Here is a 26480-nt window from a genome sequence, read left to right as displayed (position 1 = left end):
AGGCTTTAGACATATTACCTATATGGACAGACTCAAATGCTTAATACCGTGATATTCTTGGGAACAGGGGTTGTACTTCACTATGTTTGTAAGGGCCCTAGGGCCATTGGCCTAGTAACCTCCTATGATCCTAAGAGTTTTGTGTCAACTAAAGTGCAAAGAATACATTTTTGTAGGCAGTAAGAGTGAATTTTTGCATCATTTTGAAGTATTGGAAGCTGCAAAAAAAAAAAAAAAAGTCAGCTTAAGAATTAAAGGTTGAGTTGGGAATGCTGATTTGGGTTGCTGGTGGTGTCACTGTATATCACCTGATCTATGGCAGAAAATGTTTAGAGAATGTCGCTACTGAGATGGGAAGGAAAGTGAGAAGCAGAGGAATGGATGGTAGGGTTGGCTACCTTGACAGAGTTGGGGGAGGTTGTTAAGGAGTTTGACAATGGGAAATTTCCTGGGAGGGATGGTGTGACTTAGAGGTTTTAAGTTTTATGGCCCTTATTTTAGGATGACTTGGTGCAAATATTTCATCCTGTCGTAGACCATGGAGCTGATAATTTTAAGGTGAGTGTTCTTCAGTACAAAGAGGAACTTGCATGATATGGAGACGTTTTAATATGTTACCTTTGGATTTGAAATTGAATCTGAAGCATCTTAAGAGGTTAGCCCACTATCTTAATCCAGCTTGGGACTGGCTGTCTTCAGTCATGGATAGAAATTTGTGTGTTACTTAACTATATTGGGAATCTGCAGGTGATTAATAGGTTTCAGATATGTAACATTAAAGGATGCAGTACATTTGAGTCTTTCAGAATATAATGTCATTTTTGACTAGGTAAGGTAGGGACAGGTATACTGGTGAGCATTTTAATGGCTCAAGTTAGGGCTTTTGAATATTGAACATGGGATGTATTAGGGAAAATGGTAAATTAAGGATGCATAATATGTTTGCATGTAGTTAAGAGTTTTTTTTATAGTGGAATGATAGAGTTTTTGAATAACTGATAAACATAGAATGATGTGATTGTAATACTTTGTTTAGGAGTACAGAAGGAGACCAATATCGAAATTTAGTATTAACACTTTTGTAGCAACAGTCTGGGCATTAGATTACCTAAGAGTTGTAGATGTTTTATAAGTTGTCAGTATGTGTTGTCAAGAATATGTGTTGGTATTTTATTTATTTATCCTTTGGTGACAGGGTTAGTCCCATTAGGCTAGTGGCTTCTTTTCAGGGAGACCTAAGGTGATATTTGTACTACTTTTGGCCAGGGCATTGGGGAACTCCCTCTTCTCCTCTCGATAGGTGTCGTGGAACCTTTTACACCCCTCTGTCCTAACACCAACTCAAGCAGATGGGATCTCGTTTTAATGTCTCAGCTGAAGGAAATGCACTTGGGACTGCATCTCTCCACCCCTTATACTGCACTGCATTGTCAGCAATCTATCTACCTGGTGTGGGAATAGAACCCATAGTGCTCTGCACCAAAGGCGAGTGTGCTACTTGTTGTGCCTCTGACACTGCTTAGGAGCAGTGGTGGTGAAGAGCTGCTGAAAAATCTGTTGCTTGAAACAGTTGTCTCTGCTATAGAGACCATTTATATATCTGCTGCCAGCAAGATTGAAAATAATTTTTCTTGTCAAACCCGTCTTTCTCCCTGAGAGTACAGCCAAAGCATTGGAGAACATTGTAAGCTCAAGATTCCCCTGGCAACTTCTCATGATCATTAATTTCTCAGTAATAATGCAAAATGTAGAAGTCCGTTTAAAAAATGTATATATGTATGTAAGTCAAACCAGCTGCTGCACAGGTGAACGCTCTCGTTCCCCAACAAATATAACTGATAAAGCTAATGTAGTGAAAGCACTCCTCCGTTTATAATTGAATAAACTTTTGTGGATTTTACTATTATTGACTGGACTCTACTTGTGGATTTTACTATCTGGATATTCTTGAATTTTTGTATACCGGCTTGAGTCCTTACTTCTGCTCCTGTTCCGCTTGTACATTTGTACACATTTCTTGCAGTTTTAAAAATGTGCCAAAAGAGGTGCTGTTGAGTTCCCACACAGTCATCTGTTGATACATTGTGCTGTCCTCTGACTCATGATCTCTCCTAAATGAAACCACAGCAGTTGCTGAGTATGTAACTGAGTTTCTGAACTTCGGTTAGTGGAGGGAGATATAACAGACCATGAACACTATTTGTTTTGGCATTGCACAGTAGCTTTTCACGTGTGCACGTGTGTATGAAAGCATATTGCGATTGGGTGCCTTAGCTCACAGGAAGACAATTTGCATGTACTTAAATGTGTTGGAATCTGCAAATGAGTGGACATGAGAACATTTTGTTTCTGGCGAGTGTGTGTGTATATGCTAGAGTTCCAGCTCGTACGAAGTTCGGTAGGGCAGTGCTGTTCATTATGCATGGCTGACGGCCGATAATCATCGTATTGAGTGGGTGAGCAACAGATTCTTTTGCAATGTTCCTGCTAATTAGTAGCAGTTGGGAAAATTCTTGATAGGAGCAGAAGAGGGAATGAGGAAAATGTATAAAATCAGAAATATTTCGAAACATCAGAATGAATATTGTTGCTAATGTGTTTGACACTGTCAATATAAAACAAAAAAATAAGGACTTGTAATTACATTTTAGAGGGAGGAAATCTTGTCCTGCCTGTTTGGAGAAAGTGGAGTCAGCAGAAGACTGTTATGGGACGATGCATCAGTGCGGAGTGGTTGGATTCAAGGAATGCACAGTATGATGCAACACCAAGAGGCTGCTCAGTTCTTTGAGGATTCTAGTAAGGCATAAAGACAATTTTGTTCTACCTGTATTGCTTTTGCTTCAGTGTGTGTGTACCAGTGTTGTCTCTGTCTCTCCATCGTGCACACACACACTCACGCGCACTGTTTTACAGGACACAGGCTTGCATTAGAAGTATGCCATGAGAAGAGAAGCAAGTAGATCAGTACAGAGTATGGACAGTAGTCCTGTACACCTTTATAAAATGTTTGTTAGACAGGAGGCGAGGGGTACTACAGGGTTGCTACTCCTTCCAAGGCATGATCGGTGAGTGGGTTGACATTTTTAAAACCGTGCACAGACTTTTCAAGCACATACATACTTTGCTGCTATTACATAGGGTGTAGGAGGGATTTCATTTCTGAACTCTCCCTCCTTCTGCTTGCAGTGGCTGGTCACTTGTCATACAAGTTAGGTCTGGGTTATCTCAGCGATAGTTCAGAAGTCAAACCACGAACATGAGCCCCTGATACCTTTTGGTACAGTAACATGATTATAGTTTTTGGGGGGGGGGGTCGGATTTAGCCAAATATTGGAAACGCTATCCTTTCCAATGAACTCTCTGTGGTGCAGTGTTTTTTTTGGGGGGGGGGGAGAGTTTGTCTCCAGAAATTCAAAACAAAGCATATATTGTGTGCTGCATGTCATACAAAATAAGAGGATAGGTGAGAGACTAATCAGATAAAAGAAGGTATTTCTTTAATGTTCATTCACTGTTGTTCTAATCAACATATGCAGGTGACAGTAGGCTGCTGGGAAATTGTTACTCTTAGTTGGCTTCTGCCTTATCTCCATTAGGGAACAAGGGATGTGAGGACCATAAGGAGTTGGTGTCTTTCTTCTTCCTGTCAAGGTTGTGAGCATTTTTCCTTGATCAATAAGGAGCACCCCACTTTTTTTTTAAATTTCTTTATCTAGTCAGTAAAAGGTAAATTAAACCAATGTAACATTTTTTCATGTAGTATAGATTACATATTTGTTTTGTTTTTAACAATTATCATTCTCTCCAACATTTTATACAATTGCTGAATTCCTGCCTTCCCTTAAACCTCTCCTCTTAAACATTATTCTGCATGCATTGTCCCCACAATGCAATTTGCTTCTTCCCTTTTCTAAAGATCACATTGCCAGTTATTTTATCTCCTTAACCATATTCAGTACTTAAGTTATGGTTAGGGTTCTAACCTTTTGATGTGGCGAAAACTGAACCAAAACCACACCCTTGCATTACCCACAACCCCTCCTGTCTCCACCCATTTTCAGTCCCCTTTCCCACCCAATTTATGATGTCATTGTGAAGTGGAATGCCTTCTTTTGTTCCCCCTCCTTCGTTAGCAATGCTTTTCAATTAAAAAGCTATTCAGGGGCTGAATTTCTTACAAGTTCTAGCTTTCTGTCTGTGCAGATAAACAGAATACCAGCGCTTGTAAAATGCTTTCTGGACTAACATATTAACATTCTAATTTCTGGGTAGTCCAGAAAAATACCTGATAGGCGGCAATCCATTTTCGAGTAATTTTTTTTTTTTTTTTTGCAGCCAATAGAATTAAACTTAATAAAGCCTTGCTATGTCTTGGCAATTTAGATCCTGTGTCCACGCTCAAAATAATAATTTCCTTAGTTAGAATAGTTTGCTCCCCCAGCATTTCTGACAAAAGTACTGTATTGGGAATTTTTAAAATTTGTCAAATTGTTTCATTCCCAAAAATCATGTTCCCATTTACCTGTCTTTTCCAGTCACATGTTCAGCATTTGCTATCTACCCAAGGAAAACAATTCTCTGAAATCTGCTTGGGGTATACAAGCACCTGTGCAACACTTCGAAGCAAAAATCCTAAACCTTCTGGACTTTGTCACATACTTGTGAGTAACATAGATTACCTCTCATTATTATTTTGTTAATTGTGTTTCCATTCTCTTTCTAATCTTTTCTAACCACCTGGGATTGATTCTTATAGTTGTCGAGCATTATTTTATATGCACAACCTTATTAATAGTAGCTTATGTTCTAGCCTCAACTAAAAACTTTATCAGAACTGGTCTTTAACTTAACACTCCCTTGTCCCTTTCTTTCTGCGTATACTCCATGATTAATCCGATAGGCAAGGTCATCTCTAACCAACGGTACAAACTTTTTCTTGGCATCATCCCACTCTATTGCCTTTCCCCCTCTTGTTTGTTTCCAAAACCTTTGTTCCTTTTTCGATTTTCTCCAGTAATTTTCCAGCACCCTCTTGCCTATTCTCCATACCCCTGCTTACGGTCACACTTGTTGGTAAAATGTTTCTCCATTCCTGCATTGGCTCAATTATTTAGAATCTTTTCTGTTACTTTACAACTACAATATTCTGCATGCTTGTTGTTGTTAAAGACCTACATCCAAAATCCTACTCTTTCCTTACTTAAACTCCCTCCCTGTTTCATCATCATCCATTTCAACTTTGATTTTTAACCTTCTGCTGGTATTATGGTATACACATTTTAACTGCATAAGCAACTTTTTAAACATTTTTATTAAGTCCAGGTTTAGATAGCCAGATAGATATGCATGCAATAATAGAAAACAAACCATAGTAACATTTTGTGCAGTTACATGTATGCTTCATTTTTAACAGTAATTGTTCGCTCCAGCATTACGTAAATTGTTCACTTCCTGACTTCCCATAAGCCTCACTCATTCTCCCGAAAATTGTGTTACATGTATTGTTCCTGTAAATTCCATCTATTTCCATATAATCCCTCTGTCCCCTTTCTCCCTTTGCTAATGATATGATATCTAGTTCTTTTATCTCCTTTACAATGTTCAGTACTTTAATTATAGTTGGTTTAGATTTTGCTTTACATTTTCTAGCAATTCAGTTTTTGTCCACCTTTTAAAGAATCTGTTCCTTTGCTCCCTCAACACTTCTGACAAAGTACTCTAAGGGGATTTTTAAATTCTACCAACATGTTGCATCCTTCACCCCCCCCCCCAAAAAAAAAGGTATTACACAGGATCTGAATTGCCCAGACATGGGAATGGAATAAATACAGAATAATATTCAAGAGGAAGAGTGGGTTTTAAGGGAAAGTAGATTTTTTAAAACAAGAAGCATCGTTATTGAATTATCACTTATGACACAGGCAGTCACAGATTGATATTAATGAAAACAAACCATATTGACATTTTCAGTTGCAAACATTATACATCACATATAATCTACTATAAAGATATTGTTATTCAAACATTATATAACTCTTTCAATTCTTGCCTTCCCTTAAACCTCATTCCTGCTCCAAAACAGTATTTTTCATGTATTGTTCCCATAATTCCCATTTTTATGTAATTTGTTCCTATTCTTCTCTAAAGCTCTCACTTTCAGTTCTTTTATCTTTGTTACTATATTCACTACTTCAAGTACAGTTGGTTTACACTTTGATTTCCATTTTCTAGTAATTGCCTTTTTGGCAGCCACCAGAATTAAACTCAGCAAGGCCGTACTGTGTCAGTTCAGATTCTATCTCACAGCTCAAGAAAAATAATTTCCTTAGTGATACCAATTTGCTCATCCAGTATTTCTGGCAGGGAATTTTTAAAGTCTGCAAACTCATTACACTCTCAAAAATATGTTCCCGATTGCTTCTTCCGTCCCCATCATACCTCCAGTATTTGTAATCTACCTGAGGATAAAAACTTTGGAGTTTGCTTAGGGTATAAAAATACCTATGCAGACACTCTCAAGCAAATATCCTAAATCTTCTAGTCTTTGTTGCATAGTATATATCTATGAGACCATTCACATTTCAAAGTAATATGGAAAGTGTTGTCATAACGATAAGAAGTTATTATTCCCCCCTGTTATATCACATCTTTTTTAAAATATCTAGTTTCAGATTTTGTGCTACATGGATACACTAATGTTTGGCAAGTTGATCATTTATTTATACAGCTGTTTCTTGTCATATCCATTTGAATCTATGTCACATCTTACAAGCCCTTTTTGTTTTAATGAAAACCTTCCAAAAAAAAATCAAGCACACCCAGGAACTCCCCCATAACATATTAACATAATACACACATACAAAATTATGTACATCTTCAAATAATGCAGTTTAACCCTCCTAATAGAACAATTATCATAGACTGACAGCCATACTCTGTCTTGGATTAACCTATAATAAAGGTTATCTGTCCTAAGACACATTGTACAGTCTGAACTTTTGTTTACACTAAGTGCTATCTGTTTTTGTCTTATCTTTTATTCCTCTCCCAGATGTAGAAAACAACGTGAATGCTTTCAGAAAATTTTATTTTTTAGCCATTGAGAAAAAAATGTATTCTATTTTTATTGCCCTTGTGACGTCCCCTCTGAGCCAGTAATCAAGGAGCCTGAATCCTCACCACTGACACTGGTGAGGGATGTTCACTTAGAACATAAATAGCTATACACAGTATTTCCAGATTCAGCTCTCTGCACCAAGCACTAGTTCCCTTAAGAGCACACAAGAAAAACAGGCCGGGGTCTAGGTTTCCCTCTCTTTCTCTCTCTCTCTCTCTCTCTCTCTCTCTCTCTCTCCAGGCCATCAATAAGACTCCCCACTGGCACATCTGTAGAGTTGAGTCCTCAGCTGAGTGTCCAAGACAAGTTCTCCAACAAACCTCTCTGTGAAACCAGTGCGGTGTGTCCCTGCTCCAAGTAGCTGACACCCACACTCTTTCAGATTTGATTTGCATGTGCATACACATTCTCTCACACACACACACACACACACACACACACACACACACACACACACACACACACACACACACACTGAAAATGGCTGGCACATATTTACTAGCTATGCTCCTCTGCCCAGACTATAAGGTAGTTACTACCACTAGACAGTCCAAAACCAGTTATTCTAAGGGTCTTACAAGGGTAACCAGTCATACTGAGTGAAATTAGTACTAATACAAATGGTATTGTTTGACCAATGCAGTAAGACTTTCAGGAGTGGCCACAGTGTCACCAAATAAATATAAGTATTCTCAAAGGTTAAAATATGCTCTAGAGGGCCAGTCGCAATGAAACCTTTAAATATATTTAATAATAAATAATAAAAGAACATGAAAATACTAAATATCTATTTACAATAAACACCAGTCTTTCAGTCACAGGAAATATTTAAATAAGTAACACAGATAAATAGATTCACACAGATACAGAAAAACAGAACTTAACTAATCTCGCTACATTTTTCTAACGTAAGACAAGGTAGGTGTGAGGTTCTTTTTTTTTTTTTTTGGTCAGGTTCCAAAAACAGACTGCTTTGAGATTTCCGTCTCATCTAGTATTAAAGCATCATTTTAGTCCTGGATTACAGAATGACATTGCATATATATGGTCATCTGACGTCTGGTTCCCTTACTACCCCCTTTACTAGCAACTGAACCATAGTCTAACACATATGTGTCAATGGTACACACACACACAGCTTTGCTAAGATATGTTGCAGCTTCTGGAAGTCATAAAACAATTTTAACCTTCCACCCTTCCAGAGTAGCAATTAGTTCACTGCAAAAGACAATACCGAAGGCTTCATAGTACAGACGTTTTGTCTCTGGCTGCATTGAGACCTGTGAGGCACAGTCTTTGTGGCTTATAGCAAGTAATTTAATTTCAAAATATTTCTCAAAGTTAGCCTGACTAAGATTAACATCTTCTCTTCCAATATCCTCTGTAACATTATACTTATTTCAATAGTTAACATGCAGTCTGACATACAGGTATACTTCTTTCTGTCGATCAGGACCCACTTGATTTTTAACACAAGCAACTTTACAGATACATTTTCAACACAAGCACCTGTACATATCAGTTTGTTATACAAATGACATACAATTCTTTACAAAACTCTAGCTAGTTGTGCTGACATATGTTACACATCCACTAACATACCTCTCCTGGCATAGCTGGTAATACCTCACATTGTCATACTCTTAGTAGCTTGTCTTCATAGAAACCTGAGATACACAGTTGCCTTTAACTACAGGGTTCTCATGTTGCACTTTGACCATTTATTTTCTAGAGGAAAACTTTTCATTACATTCGGTGTTCTTTCATTTACTTGCTTCCACTAAAAACTTGTTATTGGATCAAGTAAAGGACCTTAATCCAGTCATTCTCCTATGCAAAAGTAAGAGAAAGCATATCAACTTTACTTATATGCTGTTTTGTCCAGACTTTCTTCTTTCTTTTTACACTGCAGTGCATATATTTCTTAAAACTGAACAAGATGAAAGAAAGAAAGAATGGAAAAAGGGGCACCTGTTTATTTTAGTATCCCTATTACACACAAAAATTAACTGAAATAAAGATTTTTTATAACATGCAATCCATGTCATGTTTTATAAAAATACTGTTAAGAACAAAAACTGTTTTCTTTATAATTACATCTTAGCTTCCTATTCCCCTCTGTTTGATGTTCTGCCAAACATTAGTACATGAAGTAGGGCAAATGCTTTGGAGTCTCCTACAAGTTTAACAAAGTGAAAAAGTTCAATATTTTCAGGTTTTCTTTTTGTGCCGTATTTCACAAATGTAATTGATGCTTTATAATCCCACATTTATTAATTCATTTCGGAGTTGCTGGTTTTCTTTCTGTTGAGCTCCACCTCCCACATCCATTCTATTAATTTCTAATGTACTCCTGGTTCTAGTCAACTCATGTGCTTTTTTTCCTCTCTCTCTCAAGTAATTCCTTTGGAACATTGGGAAAGGTTTCACTGGCAAAATCTCTCTGTATGAGCTCTATCATCAGAGGAATAAGAAGCAGAATTCCCTTCTGTTTGATAGCTCACTTTTTATTGGGCCAACTTTTGTATTTCCTCCTTAGCATGTTCTGCATCAGAAATTGACTTTGACCCTCCAGGAAAAAATATTGTGATAGCTGGATACAGCAGCTTGTATCTCACACCTACTTTTAGGCATTCCCTGATTGCTAGAATAAATTTACTCCTCCTCTTCCTGGTGTACAGTGAGTAATCATTTTCCACAAATGCTCTGCTGTCTCTGTTTTAGTACTTTGTCCTTCCTCCTCAGTTTGTCAGAATCAACTCTTTTTTTTTCTGCTTGTAGGATTGCCTTTTTACTATTAGATGACTTGGTTGCTTTCTCATGGCCAGGTTTGGAGCACACACACAATGTGTTCTTTTAATTAACAACTCCTGATGTAGACTACCAGTCCATTTGCTTATTTGTGCTTTGATAAAATTAATATAGTATGTTCCTTCCAGTTTCTCTGGTCTAGCAGAAAATCTCAGGTTTTCCCAATTCACTCTGTCCTCTAATTGTAACATTTTTTTGAATCATCTTTTCTTGAGTATTCTGATACTCAGCCATCCTCTTCTTCATTTTGACCTCTGATATTTGCAGTTTTATCAGGTCATCTGAATATGTTTAAACCTTTTCCCACCTTTTCTTATTTGAGTTTATATACGCCTTCAGTATTTTCTTTATTTTAATCAGCTCTGAGCAAATGAACTTATTTTTAACTCCAAATTACTGGAAGTCATGTCTTTGCATCAAAGCTGGAGATTGACCTGCTTTTTGCTGAACAGCTGCAGGATTCTTCCCAGCTAGTGTTTTCTCCTGACCTTTTGCGACTGATTTTCTTGTAAGTTCTCTAAATTTCTTCTTTGCTGGCATCCAGGCAGTGCACTTGCTAGCCAGTAACTGAAATTTTCCCCAAAAGACAAATTCACTGGCTGTCTTTTCTGAATTTCTGTTTTCGCACTGGGAGAGCTGAAATTAAGCTGTTACTCGGGTGCAGCCAATTTGGAAGTCAAAGGAAGGTAGAATTGAACAATTTATATAAGTTAATGATAAATTGTTAAAAAGAAAAAAATATATACTGCATGAACACAATGAGAAATATCACTATGGTTTGTTATCTTTTCTGTTGATATATGTGTACCTATGTCATTGTTTGAGTTATTTAATCAAGTACCATTTATAATTGTGCAGAAATTCAGTGAGGAATTTGATTTGGTACTGTGCCTGTTAATCTAGGAACATTAAGTAAAGAAATAGTAAGTATGTAAAACAGTACAGTGGTTAAGCCTAAATGAGTGTTTTGCTATCAACTGCTGTTTTTGTTCTGCATTTGTTTTTAACATTTGAATTATTAGGACTCAAGTCATACAGAGGTATCAGAATAGAGACTTCATCAGAAACAATTAGCTACATTTAATTGAACATTTATATAGTATTTGAATCAATGACATCACATGATAATTAACATTTAAAACAATACAAGCCTATATAAAACTAAACTGTATATGTTGAATGTATATACCTGTTGTATTTTGTTTTTATTTTTATTTTAGTATATATTTGGCACTTTGGGTCTTGTTTAAAACACAAAATTTTTGTTTAAAAACTTTGTTAAAATATATTGTTGTGTATAATAAACTTCTGAATACTGGTTTACCTAGTTTTACATTTGTTACTTGTTTGTGGCGTTTCGTGAACCATGGATATTTCTGGGGATCTCAACTTGTCTAACACTACGCTTGCCGAGGACCAAGGAGTGGAGATAAAAGAGTTACATGGCGAAGTTTCCCAGTTAAAGGGTGAGCTCACAAAGCTTTTGGAACTCTTAACCCAAAAATACAGTTACGGTGCAAACGTTCCTTCCTTTATGGGTGAGCGCAATGTGTTTGTGCCTCCGGGCTATGTTGGTTACAATACCAACGGTGTAGGACTTCCGCTTCATCACCCGAACTTGGTTAGTCAAGTTAGAGCAGCTCACAGAAATGGCGAGGCGGATAAACAAGACGTTCCTGATTTTGGATTAAATACTATTGATTCCAGTTGTTTAAACGGCACTAAGGGTATATCTATTGGATGTCGCACAGACTTGGGTCCATCTCCTATTCTTATTGGGTCAGGCAACATTCCTATTTCATCCACGAACATGGATGTTCGACCCAAAGCAGGTACTGTGTTTTTACCTATAGTTAATAACGACAGACTTTCTAGCAATAATGTTATTCATAATGACAGTGGCGTTACACCGGTTTTTCACCCAGTGACAGTCTCTCAACAGGAGGCTACTAATAGATTTGACAAGGTTCTCTCAAAACAATACTGCTTTTCTGCTGTTGAAAATATTAATGAAAATGACAATAACTTTAACCATGTGGACAAGGATTATCACAATGCTTCCTTGAAGGAATTGATTTTTTCTATGGAAAAAAGACTTTTTAAATGCAAAAGCATTGAAATTGACATTGCATATCTAAAACAATGTATTAATTTAAAAATTGTGCCACAGGGACTCAGAATTTATAAATTTCCTTTTGGCATAGACTATTCTGATGAAATTTTGTCTGATTTTTGTGATTATTTTAATGAAATAGGCCTGGGTCTTTTAAGAAAAACTGTACAATATTATGAAATTCAAAAAGAACATGTCTTTAAGGATGTACAAAGTTTAGATAACAAAATTAGAAATGATTTATTGTTTTCACATTATAGTACTATGTATTTTAAAATGTTGGATAGAGTTGAGAATAGATGTTTTAACATTTTTCAAAAGAAAAAATGTAAAATTAACAGGGATCAGAAGAATTATCAAGATAATTTGGTATACATTAACAAAAAACAAAATGTATCTCACAAGAAGTTTAATAGGAACAAGTCTATGTATAAACAGCATTATAGACATGGTAGTGTCGAATTTCCACAAGGGCATTCACCATCTTCTGTGGATCATTATGCAGGGCATACCAATGATTGGGTGGAAGAAGGGATGGGTATACAAAATCCAGATGAAAGGGATTTTCCCACTCTCAGGCGCTCAGAGAGACTGGCACAGTATTACAACAAGAAAGGGGAATACAACAGAACTTACTATCCCCAGAAAAGAAATCAGTTTCCCCATCCCACGAATGCATATTAGACGAAGACACTTTTGATATTCCTTCTATACCAGAAGATAATATTGTTTTTAAAAGAGGAGGTTTTACTATTTATAACTACTCAGACTTGATTATTACTGATGACCATTTTAACCTGTTTACAAAGGGCATTAAGTTCATTCCATCCAGTAGAGGTGATCTTGTAGAGAATATAGAAGCGTTGAAACTTTTTGTGAGAAAATTAAATCTAGAAATACTTTTAGAACCTTTACAGGACAACGTTAGAAATACTATAGGCATTGATAAGAGATTAAAAAAGAAGAGCGTTTTAATCCACCTTTACATCCCTTACTGGAAACCTATGAAAAACTGGTCATGGAAGATATATATAATGAATTTAAACAAAATTATAGGTTGGATTATTGGAATTTAACCAAGAATGAATTCAATTTACTATGTGACTTGAGAAATGATCATAGTATTCGTATCATAGTTCCCGATAAAGGTGGGGGAATAGCCATTTTCAAGAGCATGGATTATTCCAACACCATGCTAAATTTATTATTTGACGAGAACACCTATAGTCATACTTCCAAAAATCAAATCAACATTTCTTATCCCAGAATAAACAGTTATCTAGAGGAATATCTTCTGGAAGGGAGAATCAGTTCCAGTGAATACGAGTTTCTATTTACAAAATTTCCCAAAATTCCGGTATTTTTTGGAATACCAAAAATACATAAGGATATTTCTAGGCCTCCCTTCAGACCCATAGTGGCGGCCAAGGGATCCAAAACGCATTCACTTTCTGTATTTATTGATTCTCACATACAACATGTAGTTCACAAGACCCCTCATTTACTTAAAGATTCATGGGAATTTTTAAAAAGTGTCAAACAAGATTTATTTCAAGATAATGTTTTGTTTTTAACTATAGATGTAAAAGACTTGTTTACATGCATTCCCAAAAATGAAGGGATGACTTTGTTTGAGGAAGTATTATTTAAATTTTTGGACCTTGACAATGACAAAGTAAATTTAATATGTGAACTTATGAACATAGTCCTTGAAAATTATTTTTTAAGTTTTGAGGGGGAATTTTATCAACAAGTTACTGGTGTACCTATGGATGCTACTTGTTCACCAGTATATTCTAACTTGGTCCTACTAGGGTGGGAAACACAACATGTATTTGATGGTCCATTTTGGCCCCACATTAAACTTTATCTTCGATACCTGGATGATATTTTTATTTTGTGGGGAGGCCCTGAAGAAGAAATCATTAAATTTATAGATTACATCAGTTGTAGTACTGCCTTTCTTTCTTTTACTTTTCAATACAACACATTTAGTATCAATTACCTTAACACTTGTATTATTAAGGATAAATTAAATAAACAGTTCAAATCAAAAATATTTAGAAAGAAAACATTCTGTAATGCCTACCTGCACTTTGAGAGTTATCATCCTATATCACAAAAGGTCAGTATAATAAAAGGGCAAGCTATTAGGATTGCCAGGATGACCTCCCACAAAGAAGACCTGGAAAATGAATTCATTTTGTTAAGAGAAATGTTTTTGGAGAGGGGATACCCCATAGATTTGATTAATTCTACTCTACAAAATGTTTACTATCAATGGGGTCAAAAATATATCTCTCTATTAGGTTCCTCTGAGAACACTTTAGCGGGGGAGAAAACACTTGTGACTTTAACACCACTTGTGTTCTAACATACAACACAAGAACCCCTGCTATCAAAAACATTTTCCAAAAGAATTGGAACATTTTCAGATCCAATGATGTTATATACAAGAAATTGGGTAACACACCCAGATTTGTCAACAAAGTGGGTCCCAATATAAAGCAACTTTTAGAATACAAAAGATTCAACACCCCCCACAACAAACAAGGTACAAAAAGATGTGGTATGTGTCACTACTGTTCTTACATTTATGTGGAGCCAACTTTAATGTTAAACAACATTATGAACAGTAAGGTACACTTACAAAATGGTAATTGCAACACCAGGGGAGTGGTATACCTGGCTTTATGTTGCACCTGTAAACATTTTTACGTAGGCAAGACTGAACGACTTCTTAAAATCAGAATTTATGAGCATTTGAACGATATTAAGAACCACAAGAACACTAATGCTTTGTATAAACATAGCACCTCTTGTGTTGGATTCACGAAATTTGTCTTTGGCATTTTAGATACTATAAAAACAGACACTAGAGGCGGTGACTGGAAAAACTTGTTATAAAAGAAGGAAAGCCAATGGCAGTTTAGATTGGCTTCTATGTTTCCCCCAGGATTAAATGAAACTGTATCATTAGTACCGCTACTCATTGAAAGGGCCAACAATATTTGAGTAATATACACATATATACTTTTACATATTTTTTACACATGTGAAATTGAAACATTGATTAAGAATAATGTATATTTTATACTAACTATTTATGTATAACAAATTAATTTATTCATGTTAAGGTTCAAGCAGTTTTATTGATTCAACAAAATAGATTTATTATATTTTTCTTCAATAAGGTTACAAATTGACACATTCATACATCAGTTGAGATTTTTAAACATATTAATATATTTATTTATTTATTATTCAGAAGTTTATTATACACAATATATTTTAACAAAGTTTTTAAACAAAAATTTTGTGTTTTAAACAAGACCCAAAGTGCCAAATATATACTAAAATAAAAATAAAAACAAAATACAACAGGTATATACATTCAACATATACAGTTTAGTTTTATATAGGTTTGTATTGTTTTAAATTTTAATTATCATGTGATGTCATTGATTCAAATACTATATAAATGTTCAATTAAATGTAGCTAATTGTTTCTGATGAAGTCTCTATTACGGAGATGAAAGCGCTAAAACTGTTGGTTTTAATAAAGATGGATCATTTCTACACTATCTAATTGGCGTCCTGGATTCCTGGTTCTACTGGATTTATTTTACTGGTTTGCCTAGTTTTACATTTGTTACTTGTTAGAGGTATCAGAATACCTTACTGAAAGTGGTATGCCTTGCTGTACCTCCTGAAGCTTTCTTCAGGTAATGAATCATACCAGTCAGGGGACTTTGTTTAGATGTTTCAAGTCTGCACCTCAGGATTTGTATTAGTGCCAAGGCAGCTTTGCAGAGATGCTGAACTGCTCAGTAGAGTTTAAGAAACTCCTTTAGATGGGATAGATCCTGGACATATGCAGTACTTTGTAAATTCATGACTGAAATGTTGATGGTTTCTTTGTCTGATAAAGTACCAGCACAGATAATGAGATGCAAGAGCGGTCTGAATACCCGGGAATTGGAGTTGGGTTTGGAATTTTGCACCTACTGCAATCTGCTGTGCTTGTTTGAGAGCCTTAGGTGCAGAACACTGCAGTAACTGACTTGAAAGATAACCAGGACATTCTTTTTCCAGACTCTGGGTGATATTCTTAAGATGGTAAAAAGAGGACTTCATGCAGCCTACAGCTGTTTCTGAAATGTGAACCATCCGTATGTTCATAGTTAAGTACTAGGCTAGCTGGCCTTGCAGGTCATTTTTAACCTAGTCAGTATCCCTTTTTCTGTTTGAAATAACCTGTCCCATTTGGTTATAGGTTGGCCTTGCCCATCCCGTGGTCAACAATTGTATACTACCCCAACTGGGATCATACAGTAAGTAGTTTGAGGGGACCCATACATGGAATATATCATTTAGGAGCTGCCGCTGTCCATTAGGAGTACAGGGGGCAATCCTGGGGTAACTTTTCTCTTTCCCATCCATAGACCCAAGTTGGGCTTGAATATAGATGGAGATGAACTTTGCTTAATGTGGATGGGAATTTGCTCCAGAGCAGTGGTATCCTCCACAAGATAAACCAGCCCCTCCAAACTGTTCTATTGATGTTGCAGGAGAGGTTCATATCCCTAGACTGACTATTTCTGATGCCATTTGACTTGCTGATGTGCAGTAAATTCATCAGTAATGGGGTGGAGGATGCTTTGTATGCCAGACTGTATTGCCTAATGAGCAGGATTCGAAATAATTCACTTCACGCGAAGGAAATTATTTAGTAACAAACTTTCTGTCACTAAACAGAAAACTAAATAAACTCTATTTAATTGAACAGTAAATAACACTAAAACAGAAAACTAAGTACACTGTATTTAACTATAATATGAAATTAGACAATACATTTAAAGAAAAAGGTATATATCACCAATAAAGATAAAGCTTCATCCTGTCTTCAGTCTTGACTGGGAAGCCCCGTTGCAGTCATGCAGGAGTCTTCATTGAGAAAACAGTTCTGGGCAGTGGGTCCACTCCACAGGTGAGGATTCTGCCTGAGTGCAGGGAGCCCCAGCTATATATAACCAAATTGTTTACCACAAGTCATGAGAACCAGTACTTTCCCAGTGTAGGCTGGATCTTGCTAGATCATTCTGTGGTGTTGGCCACCCACCCCTGAAGGAACAGCAGTTCCAGTCAAATACAATGATTTTGCAAGTTTCAAGTGTCATACTGGAATATTTCAATGACTTTGCAAGTTTTGGTACTGTACTGGACTATCCCAGCACACATACACATACAAAGACGTATTTCGTAATCAAATGAAGTGACTTTGCTGAAATCACTAGACTGTTCTGGAACACGGCCTCATCTCTCATGCCTGCTGACACTTCCAGAATATAACATTACTTCATACGTCAAGGACGAAATAAAGAAAATAAAGATAATAAAGAGAATGTCGAGATATAGTGAGGCAACAGTCATATAATCACACTCACTCAATGTGCCTCTATTTCGTATCACATTTGTATCACACAGACACAGGCTGCCTCTTAGTTCTCTGTCACATACTGAGTGTAGTGACAGGTCTTTGAGGCAATCCATGTAGGATTTGTTGTTTAGGCCTTGTATCCTTTTAGTAAGGTATCTCTGTGGGTGTTCTAGTTGTTGTACCTGTCTGGACAGCTACACCCCAAAGGGGATGCCATATTCAGTTATTAGCCTAATGAAAACTGAGTAAAAGGGTCAGTGACTTCCTTAGATTTAAACATTATCTCTTTGTTTATAAGCTGTGCGGTTTAAAAGGACTTTCTTATGACAGTAGAAACATGGTCAAAAGTTGAGTTAATGTCCACATAAGTTCCCAAATCCTGAACAAGTGGGTCAGCTCTTCGGAACATATTGTTAATGTGGTAGTTCCCCGGGATAGATGATTTCCCAAAATATACAATAATACATATTGCATTTAGTCTCAGTTCGTGATTTTGGCATCAGTTATCCATTTAGGACAAACCTTCCTGCAGCGTTGACTAGCTCATTTGGGGGTTCAGTGACTGGTCCTACCTTGCAGACATCTGCAAACATCAGACAGAGCCCTGTGGTATTGGCGCTTGCTTCAGAAAAGCAGATGCCAAACAGAAGAGGTCCCTGCACAGAATTCTGGAGGACTCCACTGGTGACCGGTCCCTTTGTAGAGGTAATTTCCCGTTTTGATTTCCTGCATCCTGTGTGTGAACCAGTTGGCAATCCAGTGGGTGACATAAGTTTATTCCCAGTTTATTTACCTTTTCTACTATGTCTGATTGGGGAATTGTCAAATGCTTTGGCCAGGTTGATGTATGGAGGGTGTACCATTTTTTCATCCATTCCTTTGATGACCCTTTCAAAAAATTCCACCAGGTTGAGTAAGCCTGATCTGCCCTTGAAGAATCCAAAATGAGATTGGTTCATTGTTTGAGGGTCCTGATTGATTAGTTCCATAATAACTAGTTCCATGGTTTGGATATGAGGCTGATCAGACTTATGGGTCTGTGGATGGTCCTGCCTCATGCAAGTAAATGACTGTAGCTGTTCTCCATTCACTTGGTACAAAACCTGTATGGAGGCTAAGACTGAATAGTGTTGTTTGGGTTGTGGCCAAATCATGCTTCATACTATTTAAGAAACATCCAGGGATATTGTCAGGGCTCACAGATTCAGTATTTTAGCTTTTGATAGCACTTTTAGTATTTGGTCTTGTGTGATAGCTGGAGGTAAGCTAGTTTCAGGTTTATCTTGAGGGACAGGTGGAGGGGAGAGAGTGGAAAAGTTAGAGATAAATTATCAGCCAGTAGGTTTGCTATATCTTCACCCTCAGTGTAGGTAACATTGTTCATGTTACAATCGGCATTCATAAGATCACCCACTTTTGGCACAAACTCCAGTTTTTGACTTCATAGGTGATGTGAAGCTCAAAGATGGGAGCAGTGAACCCTGCGTGTGGCATGAAAATCTGTGGTCACTGTTTTGGATGGGTTAAGTGTGAGCTGGTTTTGTTTGCAAATGGTTTTCAGTGTGTTCATGTAACCATGTGCTCCTGAAGGAAAGCTAGGCAAATCTGAGCATCATCTGTAAACAGTTGTACTGTGGCCCTTTTCTAATAAAGTCACTAGGTGACAGCAAATAGACGTGGAGTTAATACTGAATCCTGATGAACCATACAACTTGGGCAGTAGGCAGAAGATGTATTAACACCCAAAAACCCTCCTCTGAGGGAAGATTTTTATATGAATAAATCCCTGTGGCTTTGCAGCAAAATGCTAAGTCCTTGGCTTTCATTGGCAGTGGCATGGTGCTTGAAGGTTGTTTAATTCCAGCATGTGACTCCTCCCTTGTGTTATGGACATTAGGGATAGGGGAGAAATATAGTGATACATCCTGTTGGGATGCATAGGTTATAGTCCCCTGGACGTTTCTTGGGTTGCAGAGCTGAATGGGGTCTGTTCGATAAAGAGTACGCACTTTCTTATGTAGAAAAAGATTCATCACCAAGAAAGGCATGCTTGCTTATGCTGCCTACAAGCTTCTGCATCCTACCCTATATTAGTTCATTGATTATTTTGCTACTTTTGTTCACATTGAAAGCAGATACCATCTCTAGACAGTCTGTTCTTCGCTTTGCTATGTTTTACAGTATGCTGCAAAATGTATGTATTAAATATTTGTTCATACAAGAAATCACTGTTTTTACTGATTTTTCTTCAGGGGGCGTAGAAGTGACACTCCAGCTTCAGAGTGATACCAGCATGTTTGTAGTTTCTGCAGCCACTCACCTTTTAGCTCACATCATTCACAGTGTATTGCAGTGGCCTTTATGTCGACCAGCAAAGAGCAGCAGTTGTCGTTTGAGCAGTACAGCTGATGTATTTCCCAACATTGATGAGTGTGATTGGCCAAGCTGTGTTCAAAAAATCATTGCACTTGTTGAAGCTTCCTTGAACTCTGATGTTTCTTCTGAGGTATGCCACTCTGTCAGGATATTAACTTTAGTTTTTAGTCAGTGCCAAACAACTGTTGCAGTCCGGCTATGGCCAAAGGTGTCAGGACCTGTTGGAGCCCTTCTGAGGAGGTGCCCATCTTTTGTGGCACAGCCACTGGCAGATCTGTTTCTTACGTTATCCAGGTATGTGTATAGCTAACAGATTGTGTGCTGTTTTGAGTATTTAACCACATAAAAAGTTAAAATTTCTCAAATGACTTGCTGGGCTTCAGTTTTGCCCCCTTTGCCTCCTGCTGTGGAATGTTCTTATGATGTTAGATTTGCTGCAGTGATAAACTGTATTAAATGAATTAAAAGGCAACTGCTGGTGAGAACTGGAGGCTTGATTACAATGCAGATTTTTTTTTTTAATAAGTAGAGAGTATAAATGTCATCTTGGGTAACCCATTCTGGTTACACACATACTGTGTGAGGCAGCTGTGATTAGTACTGCCCAACTGTCCAAAAACTGAAATACGCACAAGACTGTTAAAAAAACGGGAACTAAACAGGCTGTGTCATCAACAGAGCCTATGCTGCCTATCATAGGAATTACAGGATTTTTTTTAAGTGTTCTGTAAGACTTCCCTAGCATACCTCTCAAGTGTACCTCATTATGAGGAACGTACCTCATTTGGGGTCTTAAAAAGTTCACATTCCTCGAAGTTCCTCAAAGTTCCACATCGAAAGACACACATTCAGTGATAGGAATTTTTTTAAGTGAAATCCATAAGTAGAAACGAATCATATTAATTCATTAAAATATCTTCTTTATAAGTAAAACCAGCATATTTTAGCCATCCTATGACCTTCCTACTTGACGTTGTTAGTAAGCCATTTGTATGTGTTCCACATTTTGCCCATTTGTTCAACATTATGAGGGCTAGTGTTCCTCATTTTGGAGATGGAAGGTTGAGAGCTATGTTCGCCAGTGACTTACTTTCTTCCTGCTCACCATCATGTCATTAGTTTCTTCTAGTTATGAGACCCAGTCATCATCAGACCCATTTATTCCTATTCTGGAAACCTTATCAGCCAGCTTATTCTATTGGAAGGCAAAAGTCAGGCATTGTGGAGCAAGTCAGATGCTGTTCCCATAGAAGTCCCCACACTGTCACACCTAAGCTATCCGCAATCCCAGTAGGCAATGTGCAAACTTGGCATTGGCTGCTTGCTTGGGGAGAGATCTGTGTTCCCACACATCTGTCTCCCTGACTTGGAGATGATTGTACTATTGTTGCAATGCAAGCTGTGTACCCTAGCCACACCCCCATCAAAGATGGCTGACCTAGCATTGGCCACCGCATCCATCCCTGCCACTCCCATTCAGTGCCCGTGATGCTAGTCGAATACAGGTCACCTGAGCTGTTGTCAGCGCTACATCCTTTTACTTCTGGAAAGGTGGTGGAGGGACACTATAGGAATATTGTATCCGTTTCCCTGGTGACCACTGTGGTGCACAATGGATATTTGAAAAGAGAAGGTTTAAGCAGTGGGCCGTTGTACCTGTAGATAAAGAAGGGAGGACACTTCTACAAAGAACTGAACCTTCTCCGACTCTAGCATTGAAAATGTAGAGTATACGTGCAGTTGAAAACATTAGGAAAAGTGCTGTCTTTCTGATTAAGTACTGGAACATTTATAAGTTTTGCTTACTTGTGTGATCTGCATATCATATGGTTATCTGTGTAAGGTTGGCTGCAAACTATCACTAAGGCTTTTCATAGATTGACTAGAGCAAGTTAGAGATGGGAACACTTTTTTTTTACAACTTTACAAGCATTGTACATAACAGTGGGTAATGAGTGCTTTTACATCTTTTACCTCGTTTACACACAACATTATTTGAGTTCTCTTATATAGTTTGTGAAACATCAGACATGTAGCTGTTTGCTACCTTTTTACTTATATTGTTGTTCCTCTAGCTTGGTTTCCACTTTGCCTAATACTTATGTATGAACTTATGGAGAAATCAGTCTGCATACCATTTCATGCCTGGCCAAAAAAATTATTCAAAATTTCCCTCTAGCCTCAAGGAGGGCAAGATAGACCGGGGAGAATTTGAGGCTGCCCATCCAGTTACCTAGGTTTAACTTCAAGGTGTCAAGGTGCTACTCTGCTTGACATGCAGTGGATGTTTGTCCCTGTGGTGACGGGCACGTTGGGATATGAATCTGTCATGCCAACATGCCTTTTTTATTTGCTGAAGAGCATTTAGTTCCTTTAACAAAGTAATACCAAACCAATAAAAAAATGGACAACAGTGCTCAGAGCGAGAAACACCAACCAACAAAAAGTAAAGCACTGTGGGGATGCAGGAAAACCACGAACAATGGATAAAATACTTGCAATGACTTTAATGATAATACAAACACAAAAAAATATATATATATAACATGCTTAACTGTTTCACCTGTTAAGTCCAGTTTGGCCTTTTATGTGGGCAAAACTGAGAGAGCCCTTAAAAAGTGTATGTATGTGTGTGTGTGTGTGTGTATATATATATGTATATATATATATATATATATAAATATATATGTATATATAAAATATAAACACTATTACAATATTAGAACCCGAAATCCTAACCGCGCCCTATACAAACAAACTTTAGGTTGTAGAAATGCTAAATAATATTTTTTTGTACTATAGTCTATACCTAGAGATATTAGAGGAGGTTTATGGGAGGAGAAAATAAAGTATAGGGAAACATATTGGCAGTTGGTGTTCGAGGCAAATGAAAAGCCTGGGTTAAATGATAATATATCCCTAGCACCTCTACTGAAGCTGAGAGTGGGTAGATTGTAACTTTATTTATTGTATTGGAAGCTCAGTTTTTTATATTGTATTTTATTTGTCTGTTTTTTAGGTACTTGTGTAGTTATTTATTTAATAGCATTATTATATACCGCGGTGGTACTGCGATAGCGTTGTTACCTCACAGCAAGAGGTTCTCCCGTTCAATTCTCAGCTTGGCTTGGGAGTGCCTTCTGTGTGGAGTCTGCATGTCCTCCCCGCGGTTGTGTAGCGTTCGAAAGACATGCGTGCGTAAATGGGCGTGCCTTCGTTGAAGGTTGGGCGTCGAGCTGGCACCTCTGCGTTTCATAAAAATCTACTGCCAATCATTAGTGGACCGGAGTTCCGCTGTGGCGAACCCTTACCGGGAAAAGCCGAAAGACAAACAACAACATTATAGCATCTTAATAGCATTTGTTTAATATTACCACTAGATGGTAATATAGGATGGATTTTATGGTATATTTTTCTCTTTGTCAGTTTTTTAAGAACTATACCATTACAGTATTAATGTACACCATTGTTTACGGAGCCTTCTTCATATAGTCATGTTTATTAGCTTGTTGGTTTTAAATCTACATTCTTTAGATGTGTATACTTTTAATATAATTGTTATATACTATAGTTATGTATTTTAAGCTTATTGGTAGTCATTTTTGGATATTGTTTCTTTGGCTTGATTGTTTAATTGCTTGATTTTATTACCTTAATTGGAGGTTTATATGTAAGTGGAGTATGGGATCGTTGATGTGGATCTGAGGAAGTCCAAGTTGTATGAATGAAAAATGCAGTGAAACAGTTAAGCTTTCTTGCATACATTTTTTTAGTAACGAAAAAAAACAACACAGGCTGTGATCTGGCTAGAATAACTCCAAAAAAGTTTAATGTGAAGCGCTTTTCGTGTTCCACCTTTGGAAGACTTCATCAGACAAAAGAAAAAAACTTCATACACAGTATTAAAAGGAAAAAGGCGCCAAAGCAAAGCACAGTAATTGGATTCAGCCACCATTCAGTTAACTAATTAAATATTAAGTTAAATAATTAAAAGTGTTCTGCATCAAAAACCTTTTTCTTGTGTTAAAAAAGCTCATGTCAGCAAAATAAAATCATTCATTCAAAACTTCTGTTTAAAACTTTCATTTTAGAAAAAACTAAATGCAAAACTGTACTCTAACATAAAGAACAGAAATGCTGAATGAAAAGCATAAATGTAGGAAAACATAATTTTAAATATATGCTTGGAGTGTAAAAGAGGAAAAGAACGTAATAATAATAATAATAAGTATAAAATGAGTACAAATATAACAACAGACTACTGCTCACAGCAGCAAGAGGTGACAGTGTCTGAAGCAAAAATGTCAATAACTATGGACAGGGTGTCAAATACCTAAAAGTACAAATACAGTAAACTGTGTTCTAAGACCTTAGAGGATCTGTATTCTAAAAATGCTGAAAAATGTAAAAACAAATTTTTAGTACTAGACTATAAAAATGTGCAAAGGATCTCAAGACGAAAACCAGGAATAAACTACAACAGTTGCTACCTTTTGCTAACATGAAATGAAATACTGTGTGTGTCACCTCAATAGACTTCTCAACTTCAAAATACAAGTCAAAGATGTGACCTCATTTAAACCAGGGGGAGTGTAGGAATTCAGCCTAAGCTGCCAAACAAGCTCACATTTCTCTAACAGTAACTGATGTGGTCCACCTTTTTCATCAACCACTACCTATGTGTGTTCATTTTTATATCGGCAAAACTGACAGGAAATTAAAAGAGAGGATTTACGAACACACACATCATATAAGGAAGAAGAGCAGTACCGATGCCCTAGCGAGACACTGTAACGTGAATCCTACTCATGCTTTTTTGTTCAAAGTGATAGATCAGGTAGTGGTTGATGAAAAAGGTGGACCACATCAGTTACTGTTAGAGAAACGTGAACTTGTTTGGCAGCTTAGGCTGAATTCCTACACCCCCTGGTTTAAACGAGGTCACATCTTTGACTTGTATTTTGAAGTTGAGAAGTCTATTGATACTTCCCCTTTAACTCTATACTACAACTTAAGAACCCCATTCCCCTGCTGAAACCTACCTAAAGTTGCACAGGTGCATTTTGAATGGCCTGTTTAAACTCTGTCAGTTCTGTGCATCCTCAAATATATATGCTGCCAGTTTTCCATTTTTTCCCCTCTCACATCTTCAGCAATTGCCCTCAGCTTAGGAAGTATTTTTTGTGACCTACGTTTAGTATAGAAGTACCTGTGAATGCATTTGTAGACGAATGCCCTAAATTTTTTCTTGGTTTTGTTGCATATTTTTGCATATGTAGATGCTGTGATAATTTGCAATTTGTTTGAGCCTCCTTTCCCAATTTTCTCTCAGTTACTCTGACTGGTTTCTATGGTTTTCACAGCATAGCTTTATGCCTGCTTAGTATTAATATTTTTGCACTCCGTTTTCAGTTCTAGTGAGAATGTTACTAACACTGGCATGCATTTACTTCTTGTCTTTCTTGATCCCTTTGTTTTAACCCTGCTGTTAAACCTCGATAGACACGTTGCTGTCTGGTTTGAAGCTCATATATGCCGAGCCTCATGCCTTTCTATTACTTCTCATCTCTGATCTCTTGCAAATGCCTTGGTCCTTTGCCGAGTTGTTCTAGTTCTTGGCTGCAGCTGCCTGCCTACCCACTGTACTCTTGCGCATACAGCTCCTATTGTCATAATTTGTATTTTCAGCTCATTTACTGGCTTTGTTCTCATAACACCTTATATTATTTTATGTATGCAGTACTCAGTATGTTTATTAATATCCTATTTAACTGTTTGTGCCCAAAAAGTTAACCTCTCTGTGTCAAGAGTTATCATCATATGTTTCTGCTTAGATTCTTAGATCCCATCCTCTGCTAAATTCTCAAACCTTAACTGGGTAGCTTTGAAATTGAACTTTAAATTAGGCATTCACAGCCCTATTCCATAGGGAGGACCATTTTTCCAGTTAACCCTTGCTGTCTTTCCTTCCTATATGATTTTTTTTGTTTGTTTTTTTATTGATCACTACCCACATCTTTTCTTCCAGTAGGTAAAAATAGGCCTGTCCCATATATAGCATCATTGGGACCAGAAACATTTTCATAGCCAATATTTTATTATCCTTTATTTGTTATCACTGTTTTCCAGAAGCTTAATTTCTTAATGATTTGTGTGTAGTCTCAGTCCATATTTCCTTAGCTGCTAACACTGTTTGTGTCTTTCGGCTTTTCCCAGTTAGAGGTCGCCACAGCGGAACTCCGGTCCGCTAATGATTGGCAGTTGATTTTTACGTACCGGCTTGCCAGGCCTGATGCACAACCTTCAACGAAGTTATGCCCATTCACGCATGTCCCCACGCAGAAGACGCTCTAGCTGAGAATCGAACCGGACAGCATCTTACTGTGAGGCGACATCTTTCTTTATTCATATGCATAGATGTGTTATTCTGTCATGCTGTCATAGATGTGGGTAATACTGCACTATAAATGTGCGTAGTACTGCATTAAAGTGTGTAGGGAAATAATGTACTGCAGCCGCTTCTGTGCTATAGGATTACTGCCAAAATATATCTGTTTGACTGCTGTACATGTATATTAATTTATTTATATATCTTGATGCTCATTCATCTGCCTTTTCTT

General features: G+C 37.2%; 1 protein-coding gene across 4 annotated transcripts in view; it reads left to right on the top strand.

Annotated features, from left to right (window-relative positions):
• BRAT1 (BRCA1 associated ATM activator 1) overlaps positions 1-26480 on the top strand; it is a 498236-nt gene that overhangs the window by 105277 nt on the left and 366479 nt on the right. For all 4 annotated transcript variants that reach the window (XM_044089125.1, XM_044089127.1, XM_044089124.1 and 1 more), the window contains exons 4-5: positions 2652-2799; positions 19737-20154. In XM_044089125.1, coding sequence (XP_043945060.1) covers positions 2652-2799; positions 19737-20154 — 566 coding nt within the window. The remainder of the gene's footprint in view (positions 1-2651; positions 2800-19736; positions 20155-26480) is intronic.

This window comes from Protopterus annectens, chromosome 12.part0 (assembly GCF_019279795.1).
Source record: "Protopterus annectens isolate FY-2018-M chromosome 12.part0, PAN1.0, whole genome shotgun sequence".
In the NCBI taxonomy this organism is placed as follows: Eukaryota; Metazoa; Chordata; order Ceratodontiformes; family Protopteridae; genus Protopterus; species Protopterus annectens.
This window is presented reverse-complemented; position numbering and strand designations above follow the sequence as displayed.